This window comes from Procambarus clarkii, chromosome 80, assembly GCF_040958095.1.
Source record: "Procambarus clarkii isolate CNS0578487 chromosome 80, FALCON_Pclarkii_2.0, whole genome shotgun sequence".
NCBI lineage: Eukaryota > Metazoa > Arthropoda > Malacostraca > Decapoda > Cambaridae > Procambarus > Procambarus clarkii.
This window is the reverse complement of record NC_091229.1, coordinates 23,495,005-23,507,808: the sequence shown is the minus strand read 5'-3', so window position 1 is coordinate 23,507,808 and position 12,804 is coordinate 23,495,005. Positions and strand designations below refer to the sequence as shown.

Genomic DNA, 12,804 nt, shown 5'->3' with positions numbered 1-12,804 from the left:
CGAACTCCCTGTTAAGTCATCTGCTGACCTTCCCCTCCCCACACTCAGGGGTCTGACGGCTGAGTGGACAGCGCTCGGTATTCGTAGTCCTAAGATTCCGGGTTCGACACCCGCTGGTTAATGGTATAACTGAACATAAGGGGAGAAAGAGAACAAAAAATAGATACATTATTTATTACTGAAACGTTGTCATGGATGTAGCAAATTGATTCGTAATTTCACAAGGAAATCACACTAACTTAATATCAATGAGAAAATCAACTTGAGCAATCCGGGGATTCGAACCAGCAACTTGAGTACCTCAGCTGCACGCCTTGGACCACTGTTCCACAATACGCTAACGTGTAATTCTCAATCATAATACCTCTCAACGCAGTTATACCAAGAGGCATTCATGCTTTCTGAATTGATTCTCAAGTTGCACACCTGAATTTGATTCTGTGATTAATTGTAATAATAATATTAACCTTGAACTTAACAAGGATTTTGAACACACACACACACACACACACACACATACATACATGAGGGTAGCGAGCACAAGGAACTTGCAGGTTAGAGTCCGGGTGGACTCCACCCACAGATTCAAGGTGTAATAAAGCCCAATCTGGCCAGTCGACCGGCAGTTAAAAAGCTCTATCCAGAGCTAGATCTCGGCCTCTCCCACACACACACCACTTGGTAGCCAATGGTGATCCAGGTGATCTCTGACCGTCCAGGTTCGAATCCTTGTAGAACCAGAGTTGTAGTTTCAAATCGTCGTATGGCAGAGTACTGGAAAGATGGTCGACCACAGCGTAGCTCTCTTCCTGTAACTACCCAGGTAACTACAAGCCAGGTAATTACACCCACGTAGAACTACTGCACTACCAACAACAGGAGTGCGAGGGAGCGGGAACCTCCCTGTTACACAAGGAGCGGAATATTCCTCAGTTTCAGAGAACTGTCATGACTACGCTTGCGTGGAGGGGTCGGGAGGAGTATGGAGTGGGTGAGGGGGGGGGGGGGTTAAAGAGAGAGAGATGAGAGGTAGGAAGGAGGAATGAGGGAGAACTCCGCGTCCCCACCAGTTCCGAGGACACCAAGCCTCACGATACATAATTCCTAGATGAAATGCTGATCAGAAACTTCTCCTCCCTCTTAAAAATAAAGAAAATAAAATAATAATAAAATATCCTTAAACAGACCATCAAACATGTGTGGAAGCATCTGAGTGTGTATATGTTAATGCTATACAGTACCTGTACCTATACAGCTCCCTGACAAAAGAGAGCCAGCTTAGCTTAGCTGCCAACACCCACACATGGTGTCAGCAAGGCGGACAGCCCGCCTGCTTTCATAACCCTCACTGTATTTTGTATTTCCCATTTACAGCCTATTCCCTTCACCTGTCCCTCTCTATTCTCTCTGAGGAAAGAGAGGCTCCTAGCAGTGGCTAGGAGTGGTGGTGGTGGTGCAGGGGTGAGGCTAGGACTCTGAATGATCAAAGGGGTGTGGCTAGGAGTCCTGAGGGATGGTGGTGTTGCTAGGCCAGAAGACTCCCGTAATGCCTGACGCTAGCCAGGCAGCGGACACAGCAGAGTTGCGTAGTGGCCACGTCGACAGCCTCACAACTCCGACTAAAGCTGCCTCTCCCATGCTGAAATCCTCCAGACCTCCCATGCACCCACGGCTCCCTTGCTCTGGCCCCACTGGCCAGACCTTTTACGCAGTACCCCGTCAAACAGCCGCTGTTTGGGATACCTACGCAGTATTTTGCCTGTGTAGTTCTATGGACTGTCTCTGCTCCCACGGTCGTCTGCTGCCGCTGCTGTCTTCTCTCACCGTTGTCTTCTTCCAGTGGTGTCTGCTGTCACTGCTGTCTGCCTGTTTATCTAGGCTTACTTTGTATACGGGTCTACAAAATGAGTAGAAAAACAGAGAGAATGCAAGAGAGAGAGAGAGAGATTGTGAGAAGAAGGAAAGATAGGAAGACTTTAAAGAGAGAGAGAGAGAGAGAGAGAGAGAGAGAGAGAGAGAGAGAGAGAGAGAGAGAGAGAGAGAGAGAGAGAGAGAGAGAGAGATTTAGACCCCGCCTTTCAAACCATTGGTTGTCTAATGTACTTACTCCCGACCTAATTTTCTCAGTCATATCCATTACATATATTTATCTCTCAACACACACATCCCCAGGAAGCAGCCCGTAGCAGCTGTCTAACTCCCATGTACCTATTTACTGCTCGGTGAACAGGGGCATCAAGTGGAAGAAACTCTGCTCATTTGTTTTTGCCTCGACCGGGAATCGAACCCGGGCCGGTGTGAGTGTAAGACAAAGAGTTCCCATCCCACACAACCATGGCCCCCGTCCAGGCAAATATCTCTATTTTTATTGGTCTTCAATAATTTCAATCTCAATTATTTTCATCTATTTATTAGTTTTCTTATGTAGTCTAATAGCAAGTTCGTGGTAGCGACAAGCTGGCGGCTTCCTGTCACCGTCGAGGTCACTAAAACGATGGTGGCCTTCAAGTAGGTAAACTCAGGTAAATTATTGGTTAGTTACTGATACTAATGTTTATCTCATGTTTAACAATATGAGGACGAGAGGGGGGGGGGGCAAGTTGAACCCAATTACGACAGACCGTTAATTGCCAATTAGGTCGGTTCTTCATGGGGAAATAGTAATGATGATCTACAAGGCGTTGATTAATTATTTTTCGAATTATAAAATACACTGGGTTACTATAATTGTCTATAATTGGCGTTTATTCGTGCATTTCCTTATTGTTTTTATTTATTAGTTTGATATTTGTAGGAAACTAAATCACAACAAGTTGTGAATGATTAGAGAATGGGGGTATGAAGGGGAGGGGGGGGGAACGGTCACCCTTCAACTGTGTACGTTGACCAGGGTGATTGAAACAAAGGGTCCAGAGGAGAGAGAGGTTGACACAAAGGGTCTAGGAGAGAGGTTGAAACAAAGGGTCCAGAGGAGAGAGAGAGGTTGAAACAAAGGGTCCAGGGGAGAGAGAGAGAGAGGTTGAAACAAAGGATCCAGGAGAGAGAGAGAGAGAGAGAGAGAGAGAGAGAGAGAGAGAGAGAGAGAGAGAGAGAGAGGTTGACACAAAGGGTCCAGGAGAGAGAGAGGTTGACACAAAGGGTCCAGGAGAGAGAGAGAGGTTGACACAAAGGGTCCAGGAGAGAGAGAGAGAGGTTGACACAAAGGGTCCAGGAGAGAGAGGTTGACACAAAGGGTCCAGGAGAGAGAGAGAGGTTGACACAAAGGGTCCAGGAGAGAGAGAGAGGTTGACACAAAGGGTCCAGGAGAAGAGTACAGGTGCGGGCAGGGGTTGCCAGGCATCACCACCTACTTCACCACCCTGGAAAGTTTGAAGCTGAGGCTGGAGAAGTACAGGAGAGAATTGGGTTGTGTATAAACAGGACCTGTCTCATATGGGTCACTCAATCCTGCTCAGCTTGCTTTATTGTTGTTTATACGGTGTAAATAGGACCCCGTCTACTTTGGGCTACCTAGCTAGTAGAACTACTAGTGTTTCGTTTTTCTTAGTCAAATTATTTCTTCAAAACTAATGCATTTTTGTGATGTAATTTGAAAGGAGACGAGTGTGAAGACTGAACACACAAGCCGCAATTGTCTTCAATATTCCTCAATGAGTAATCCGGTACTTTGTAACTGCGGTTACCACCACAGTGCAAAGTACCGGATTACTTTATGTAATATATAATTATCCAAAGAGCCCAGGTTGTTAGTTTCTGTCTGTATTAGTGATAAGTTCGGGTCCTGCCTTAGTGTTAGGTTCTGAAGAGACAGCGGGCAAGGCTTATGCAGGCAGGTAGGAGGTTGCGTCAGCCCCGCGCAGCGAGAGGGGTGTGTGTTGCTCTCAGCCAATCACCGTGCAGTGTGCGGGGGGCTCGGCTCGCCCCTAGCCAATCGTATCGCGTCAACTATTGATGTGGAATATTGCTGGCTGGCAGTTTCCACTGCTTGTTGTCCGTTCTTATGCATTAACTCAATGATACAGAATTATTATTACGATATGACATGCCTCATATCTTTGTAAGTTTGTCACACGTCTATTTGAATGATGCGTTAGGAGATTACTGGTGTTAGCCGGCCGCTGTGATACGTCAAGATACGCCCGAGCTCAAAGTTCGCGAGCTGATATCATGTGACGTCACTGGGTAGTACGCGCATGTCAGCTGTGCGCGGCCAATATAAGGGGCGGAGGAGCGTGGTTTGGCCTCACTTGTCAATTCCTGCAGACTAGCTATGGTCATAGCTGAACACCCGAGGCTCGCCAACACTCCTCAACACCACCACCAGCCATCTCCATCATGGTTTACTCCAGCGATATCTCGACCGCCAATAATATGCAGGAGACCAGGTGGGTGACTTGTGTGCGATATATCAGGCATATATTGTAACTATCTTATACTGTGGTTAAAGTTTTTAACTTTAATAATCGTGGTCGGGCACTACGGGCTCACCATATTACAATTGCCGTGTTACTTGGAACTTTTTGTTCCAGGTAACGAGTCTGTAACATGGTAATTTTCGTTTATTCGTGTTGGTCTCTTACGGGGTTAGGAATTTTTTTTTTGGATGACGTGCACTGCTCTATTGAGCATTGGCATATACTTGATGTCTTTGTTTTGGTTCATATAATGTTCATTAAATTTAAGAGCAAAAATACAGGTGTTTATGAAACTGCTTAGACTGCGGCCTGCCTTGTTTACTGTACAGTACTTGGAGTTCTACTAAATTTTTCCCTATTTTATAAACTTAAAATTAGATAAGTTTACGTAAGTTTCCTAAACTTTGTAAAGAGTTAATTTTTTTTTAAACTGTACTTCATAGTTCATATAAACATTGTCGAAGAACTCTATGTAAATAAGTGTTCTAAGCTTGGCCAAAAAAGACGAGGCTCTTACTTGCTCACCTTGGTTTCTAAATAACCGTATGGCCTTGTGTATCTGGACTTTGTATACATTTATTCTAAACTAAAGGGTAGCAAGATTACCTAAATTTAGACTACATAGTATGGCTAAATCCACAACGGCCTTAATGAGGGTTCGAACCTACAATCTGTATGATCCCTGACGCACATTGATAAACTGCACCACGACAGGGTTAAAAAAAAATAGCAACCTGGCGTGCTGCTGGCCTCCAGTAAAGTCTGGCATCTACCAGGATGTAGGTTAGAACCCTCGTCACGGCCCTTGGTAATGTTATTTTAATGTATCGCTTTATAACTGTATAATGTGGAAGTTTTCACATTACACGCGGTTTAATGTCTCTACCCCCACAGGTTTACGAGCGTCCTGAGCGAGGCTTCCCGGGTTGCAGCAGAAGCGGCCAAAAAGAACTTGGACATACAGACAAGGAGCCTTGCTGTCATTTATGGCAAACTCTCTAATCTTAAGCCAAAGGTATTTAGTAAATATATTCTTAATACAGTAAAATTGTCATGAATAAATTGTAAATGAATTTTATTCTAGTAAGATACTAAGTACTTTTTTTATGTTTAACAGGTACGGACTTTCGTGGAGGAGAGCGCCCGTCTCTGTCGACCAACGGACGTGCACATCTGTGATGGCAGTGAGCGAGAAATTAGACACTTGCTGAACGTGATGCAGCAGGCCGGCATGATCGAGTATCTCCCCAAGTACAAGAACTGCTGGTTGGCCCGCACTGATCCCGGAGATGTTGCTCGCGTGGAGAGCAAGACTTTCATAGTTACTAAAGACCGAAGAGAGACCATCCCAACACCCAAGGAGGGCGTCAAAGGCCTCCTTGGCAACTGGATGTCTTCAGATGATCTGAAGAGTGCGGTACAGGAGCGTTTCCCCGGGTGTATGGCCGGCAGGACCATGTACGTAGTGCCCTACTCTATGGGCCCCGTGGGTTCTCCACTCTCCAAGATTGGCGTCGAGGTCACCGACTCTCCCTATGTTGTGGCCTCTATGCGAACCATGACGAGAATGGGCAGTAAGGTGTTGGAGGCTCTGGGCGAAGATGACTTCGTCAAGTGTCTTCACTCCGTCGGCTGCCCTCTGCCCCTTAAGAAGTCTCTAGTCAACAACTGGCCTTGTGACCCTGCACGAACCATCGTCACTCACGTGCCTGACACTAACGAGATCATTTCCTTCGGCTCCGGTTATGGAGGTAACTCCCTGTTGGGCAAGAAGTGTTTTGCTTTACGTATTGGTTCTACCATTGCCAGACGGGAAGGCTGGTTGGCTGAACACATGCTTATCCTGGGCATAACCAATCCTGAGGGCGTGAAGAAATACATTGCTGCCGCGTTTCCTTCTGCTTGCGGCAAGACCAACTTGGCCATGATGACGCCTTCACTACCAGGCTACAAAGTGGAATGTGTGGGAGACGACATCGCCTGGATGAAGTTTGACGAGGACGGAGTTTTGCGTGCCATCAACCCCGAGAATGGGTTCTTCGGTGTGGCTCCCGGCACTTCCATGCAAACCAACCCTGTGGCCATGAAGACAGTAATGTCTAACACGATTTTCACCAACGTTGCCAAGACAAGTGACGGAGGCGTGTTCTGGGAAGGGATGGAGAAGGAAATATCTAACGATGTGACCATCACATCATGGCTTGGAGACTCGAACTGGAGTAAAGAATCTGGCAAGCCAGCTGCTCACCCTAACTCCAGATTCTGCACCCCTGCTGGCCAGTGTCCCATCATTGACCCTGCATGGGAAGACCCTAAGGGCGTCCCCATCTCTGCCATTCTGTTTGGAGGAAGACGTCCCCAGGGAGTGCCTCTAGTGTACGAAGCTTACGACTGGAAGCACGGCGTGATGGTAGGGGCAGCTATGAGGTCAGAAGCAACGGCAGCAGCAGAATACAAGGGCAAGGTAATCATGCACGACCCCTTCGCCATGCGACCATTCTTCGGCTACAACTTCGGCCACTACCTGCAGCACTGGTTGAGCATGGAGACGCGCACAGACAAGCCTCTTCCCAAGATCTTCCACGTGAACTGGTTCCGCAAGAGTGAGAAGGGGCGCTTCCTCTGGCCAGGTTTCGGGGATAACGTGCGTGTCTTGGACTGGATCTTGCGCAGAGTTAACTGCGAGGAGGTGGCCGAAGAGAGCGCCATTGGACTCTTGCCTAAAGCATCTTCCATGAACTTGTCCGGCCTTGAGGAGGATGTTGATATGGAAGAGCTGTTTAGTGTTCCCAAGGAGTTCTGGGAACAAGAAGTACGCGAAATCTCAAAGTACTTCGGCGAACAAGTTGGTGACGATCTCCCTAACGAGGTGAGAGAACAGTTGAAAAAACTAGAAAAGAGGTTGGAAAAAATATAAGTTAGGGTGTTTAGCAATGAAGTAATGACAAAACTAGCCTGATAAAGATGTTAACCAGACAACTGCAAAATTTTCTCGCAGGAATTTTATTTTGTAGTGTTTTCTGGAAAGTCTCTAAGGCTTTATGTATGTTGGCGAGCCTCTTTAATGAGGTCTTCTCTTAAATGTCCAATTTTTTTTTTTAACCCTCTATTGTAAGTTTTAATAGATTTTTTTTCATCGGACAAATTTTAACTTGATAATGTGCTGGACGACGGATGTGCGCGGGTTTTACTGCGCCTGGTCTTTTATATTGACTTTCATCAGCATAAAGAATAAAATCATTTTTATAACCGGTTGGTTTATTTTGGTCTTTTAGATACATTTGAATAAAATAAACATTAGTTTTACTATACAACCTCGGTACAGTTTGCTCATAACTGAGATCTGTACTCTTGTGGTGAGTATTATGATATTGAGGGAATTACACACAAATCACACTAGAGATGTACAGAGATATCATATCGATGAGGATCGGCTGGAACTGAGGGGTCGAACCCGTGACACACTCCCAGCAGCTCACATTACCGCTGTGTAACTACTTGTTACGCCGTGCTGGTACACTTGTTACGAAGTCCGGCTTGTAAAGGGTCTGTCAGGTGAGCGACAGGGAGCCCCTTGATTGTGGGTTATCTCGGATATTAAATGGCGTTACTTTGCTCCGCGTTAACCTTCGCACAAATGTAGGTAATTCTCCACTGGTGTGGCACGCTGCTAATCGAAGAATACGTTCCAGGCTCCTGCCTTGCGGTCTCGAGCTGAACGTCCCCGCGACCTGGCCTCGATTAGAGCCTCGACCAGGCTGTAAACAAACCTAAAACTGTAAGAGTTTGATGAAATGTGGGTGACTGAAACGTCTGACAATGAGGGAAAGTGTCGAATTATGAAACTGGGAGCAGACCTCTTCGTTAATCTGAAGCTGCAGAGATAAGCCTTTCATCCTCTGCCCCCTCTAAATATTTTGGTCAGACATAATCTTGGTTTAATATTCTTTTTAAGATGGCGCACCATGGAAATGGTTTAAACTGTATGCTGGAGTACTGGTGAGGGGCCAGCGTGAGGTTTCCCCCCCCCCCCCAAACACTGGCGACAAAGCCCAACAGCTAGAGAAGCGGTATGTCTTTAATGACTTTATTGGAAGCACTTGGTGTTCTACATTAGTGCTATTGAAGCCTATTGATTGTGCTCATAACTGATGGCTTCATGGGAAAAATAATAAAGGGTAATTGTTAATGGTTTAATAAAATACGATGCTTTGATTATTCTGGCCTTTAGGTGAGGAGACAGGAGGGTTGGGAACTGAGGCATCCAGCCAGGTCTTTTCTCTAAATATAATTGAGAAAAGTACCCTGGCTTGGTGCCTAATTCTAATACTTATTTCGGTAATGGAAAGTGTTAAATCCTGCTTTATTTAGCTAGGTACAAAGTTATCGGGACTAATTTCCTTAAATTTTTCTGATGTACGTGTTAAGAGACCATTGTGCTACTAATTATGCACTGTTACCCCACAGGGGTGGCCGTGGGGGAGGGTCCAAAGTTACACATTAGGGGCTCGGATACTTTTGATATCGTTCGCCTTATGCGTTTTTGTTCTCGTATTGGCATCCTTGGTGATATTTAGCGCCCTCTGATTATTTTGCGCATTTGATAGTGATACATAGCCTTCCCGGTTTGGTGCCTTCTTTTGATAATTTCTTACTTACACATTAGGGGGTGAGTGGGGGGGGGGTTATAATAAACTCAGCCTGCGCAATAATCACAAGTTTTCAATAACTTGTGCTTCAAAGACCTTAATAGCAATGTGCTGTTATTTTGAGGTCGTCTCGCTATATAATTGACAAATTGTAAATCCTGTTGTCGGACGGGAGGCCTATACTTAGGCTTATTGAGGTTCCTTAGGCCGACTACTGACCTTCCTCACGACGCAACACACAACAGTTGCCTAATTCCCTGGGACATATTTTAAGGCCAAGTAAATAGAGGCATCAGGCGGAAGGAAGCGCGGCCAAACGTATGTCCTGTCCGGGGATTAAACTCGGGTCTCCTTGCTTGAGCCGACGACTTGGTCCACTCTGCTACAGCGCTCTAAGAGTACTAATATAAAACTAAATCAAGCAAATATAATAATCAAATACTGTACTTGTTTTTTTATTTTTTTACTTGAAAAAATACATTACTATAGCTGGGCCAGGCTTCAACAGGTATTTATGAATCAACTTAGGAACCTGTAAATCATTTTCTCAGTCTTTCCACTTACTAAACAGTTTACTAGCTTCAAAACTAACAAATCAAATGTTACTGTTAACAGCCTCCTGGTGGTTCGGCGCTCGTAACTGTTTAATACATGTAAACAAAACCGCTTGTTTAACTGTAAAGTTGTTTAATTAAGTACTTGTTTAACTGGTTGATGACTCTTGGTCCTGTCTCTCCAAACCTTCCACACTTCAGACAAGCTATGGAAGCCAGAAGGAGCACACTGAAACTAACCAATCTTAACATTATTGCGTTCAACAAGCGAAGGTAAGCTACATTATTTAAGCCTGTAACGAGAGTATAATGTTTGAGCGTGTGGGTATTGGGTGCATAATAAAAAAAAATTGGTCCCTTTGTGTTAGGCCCGCACTCTCCGCCTGGGGAACTTGGACCAACCACCCGAGAGGAAGTAAGTATTAATTTAAAGTTTGAGTAAAGATAGATTATCAGTTGTGGGGCTTATAGATTCATATAAGCAGGCGATGAGTCACAATAACGTGGCTGAAGTATGTTGACCAGACCACACACACTAGAAGGTGAAGGGACGACGACGTTTCGGTCCGTCCTGGACCATTCTCAAGTCGATTGTGAATGACTTGAGAATGGTCCAGGACGGACCGAAACGTCATCGTCCCTTCACCTTCTAGTGTGTGGTCTGGTCAACACTAGATTCATATAGTTGTTATACCTGGAAAACTTATATATCTGCATATTACTTGGTCTGAAGTGACCTTTTATAGAGTCAACGGAGGAATAAATTTACAGTTTTATGGAGGATGAGACAATGTATTTAGAATGCGAGAAACTTTAACGATCACACAAGTGGCAACTACAGACAGGTGTATTGGCAGGAGTCCATTCAGTGGGAGAAGAGTTAATTAGTGGAATAACCTGAATAAAAACAGTGGAACCTCGACTCCAAAAGAGGATATGACAAGGCACTGGAGGAGAGTGGGTAGTCGATCAACAGCAGCAACGAGACGCTTCAAAGTCATGATTCACTTCCCGGGAACAAGCGGAAAAGCACTTTTATCATCTATAGTGACTCTCCCACCACGCATGACATTTTGCCATTCCTTGGAGAGGAATTTTATATGTAAAAAACATTTACCAAACAACTCCATTCCCTGGAAACACAAACCGAAACTGTCTCTATTTTCCGCTTGTTACAACTTGCAATAAAGTTGTTACATCTTGGCTTAACGTGTTTATGACGTATTAGAACGTTGTTACAACTTGCTATATTGGTTGTTATAACTGGTTAGGAGGTGTTAAAACTTGTTCGAACGTTGTACCAACGTCGTAGTTTCGGTGTGTGTTTGGCGGGTTTAGCAGAACTAATTTCCTGTGACTGTGGGAAGAGTTAGCTTTCCTGTGACCTTTTGTTTATGTCCAACGTCCCTGCTTCCTGTTCAGAAAGACATTACTCCTTTCCCATAGTATTCTTGCTTCTTCCCCTCGCAGCATTTCCCGGTGTTGTTGAATGAATATATATAAGGCTGTGGCCAAGGAAAAGATCTCCATTTGACCCTCGATCATAACACTGTCGCGGTCGAGAAATATTTTCCATCTCAAGAGAGTGTCTCGAGGATATAATCGCAGGGCCACACGCGGCGCTGGAGTAGTTCCTTCCTGAAGCCAAGAGCCATAGACTGCTGGAGAAAGCGGACTTGAAAACATTGTTTGCACACGACTCTACTTCTGGAAGTGAAGCGCCAGTTATTGTTGCCAGCGAATCTCTTACATGCCAGTTTTCAAAAATAGGCAGAGATAAAACAGCCATTCGTCCACCCTGTTAGAATATCCGGGTCGTCACGTGATTGAATGCTCGTCGAAAGAGGAAGTATAGAAGAGGAACCGCTCGAAGAAGCCATTACCTTCGACAACATGCATACTGCACCCCTGGAGAGCCTTGTGTTGGGGTGGCTGGTGTTCCTGGGCACCGTGCTCGGGGCCGCACCCTACACCGCCACCATAGACGGCGTCGACGTCCACAACGCCAACTCCTTGTGTACCGTCAAAATAAGCGGGGAGCTGAAGGTGGGCAAATGGCGGCTGCCTCAACTGGAATGCGTGTCTTGCGGGAGATGCGGACATTTCATGGCCGGTCGATGCGAGCAACTGATCTCCAAGGTGCGAGGGAAGAGGTGGAGGAGAGGATGTGTCTGTGTGCTCTCAGAGATACCTGTGGTAGTTAGACGTCATAATTCCTCCAAGTAGTCAAGAAATATGTAAGTGAGCCTCTTGCGTTGATCTTTCAGCTGACGAAGCCCAAAGACACGGGTTGTGGCGTGTTTATGATGGTGTGAACGGGACAGGAGAGATGCTCTTGACGGACAGTTCATTATGTAGACACCTACATATGTAATGATGTCTAACAGTTGGTTCGATGCTTGGAATTATATCAACAATTGCAGTCATGTCGATGTCTGCAGCTATGTCGACATCATATTATATATATATATATATATATATATATATATATATATATATATATATATATATATAAACTTGTCACTTCTACTATAGAATGTGTTGACATTCAAAGACCCAAATAAATCATGTATTTTTCCCTAAGACTGTACAAGACATGGATCACAACAGTGACCCATGTGAACTTCCCTGGGATCAGCAGTGAAACCATATGTAACTTGTATCTTGTGTCTTTTCAAACTTTCTTAGTAATTCTTAATTTTTTCAGCCATTCGTAAGCTGGTTTACACCAATTAAGACTTGTCTAATGCCAGACTTTGTATACTATATGAAGGTCTGGCATTGGCTGATAAATGCAACCATTACTTAGTGTATTTATGTTTCAAAATTTAGAGTTATTTAATAACCATTATTAATGTTATTTAATGAGCTAAGTCACACGTGAAATTGAAGTATACAAGTTATTTAATATTTAGACATTTCTTTGTTTGGTTATTGTGATTGTAAACAAATTCATATTAGTATATTATTTAATAAAAAAATATATAAGATTCAAGTACATAAATACTATAGTCTCTCTTTATCTGTCTATCTTGCCGGTGAAATCGATAAGATTAATAAGTAAAGACTGTGTAGGATAATTTAATATTCGTGAATTTTATTTATGTCAATGATCATACAGATCGTCTTCCCACTTTTTCCTTAAGGCATTTCTTATTTCTCAACGTAGCCTAATTGTGGGTCCAA

The 12,804-nt window shown here is 44.5% G+C and overlaps 1 protein-coding gene across 1 annotated transcript; it reads left to right on the top strand.

The window, feature by feature from the left end:
- The first annotated feature begins 4,227 nt into the window (after positions 1-4,227).
- LOC123746337 (phosphoenolpyruvate carboxykinase, cytosolic [GTP]) lies at positions 4,228-7,664 on the top strand. The gene is made up of 3 exons (XM_045727787.2): positions 4,228-4,385; positions 5,310-5,430; positions 5,533-7,664. The coding sequence occupies exons 1-3, from the start codon at positions 4,336-4,338 to the stop codon at positions 7,330-7,332; spliced, it is 1,971 nt and encodes a 656-aa protein (XP_045583743.2). The 5' UTR covers positions 4,228-4,335; the 3' UTR covers positions 7,333-7,664.
- Positions 7,665-12,804: the final 5,140 nt, after the last annotated feature.

Excerpts from the sequence above, each read along its gene's own strand:
- LOC123746337 (XM_045727787.2), top strand. The coding sequence starts at position 4,336 with ATGGTTTACTCCAGCGATATCTCGACCGCCAATAATATGCAGGAGACC. Across the intron at positions 4,386-5,309 it reads AATAATATGCAGGAGACCAG|GTTTACGAGCGTCCTGAGCG; the intron begins GTGGGTGACTTG and ends CTACCCCCACAG. Across the intron at positions 5,431-5,532 it reads TCTCTAATCTTAAGCCAAAG|GTACGGACTTTCGTGGAGGA; the intron begins GTATTTAGTAAA and ends TATGTTTAACAG.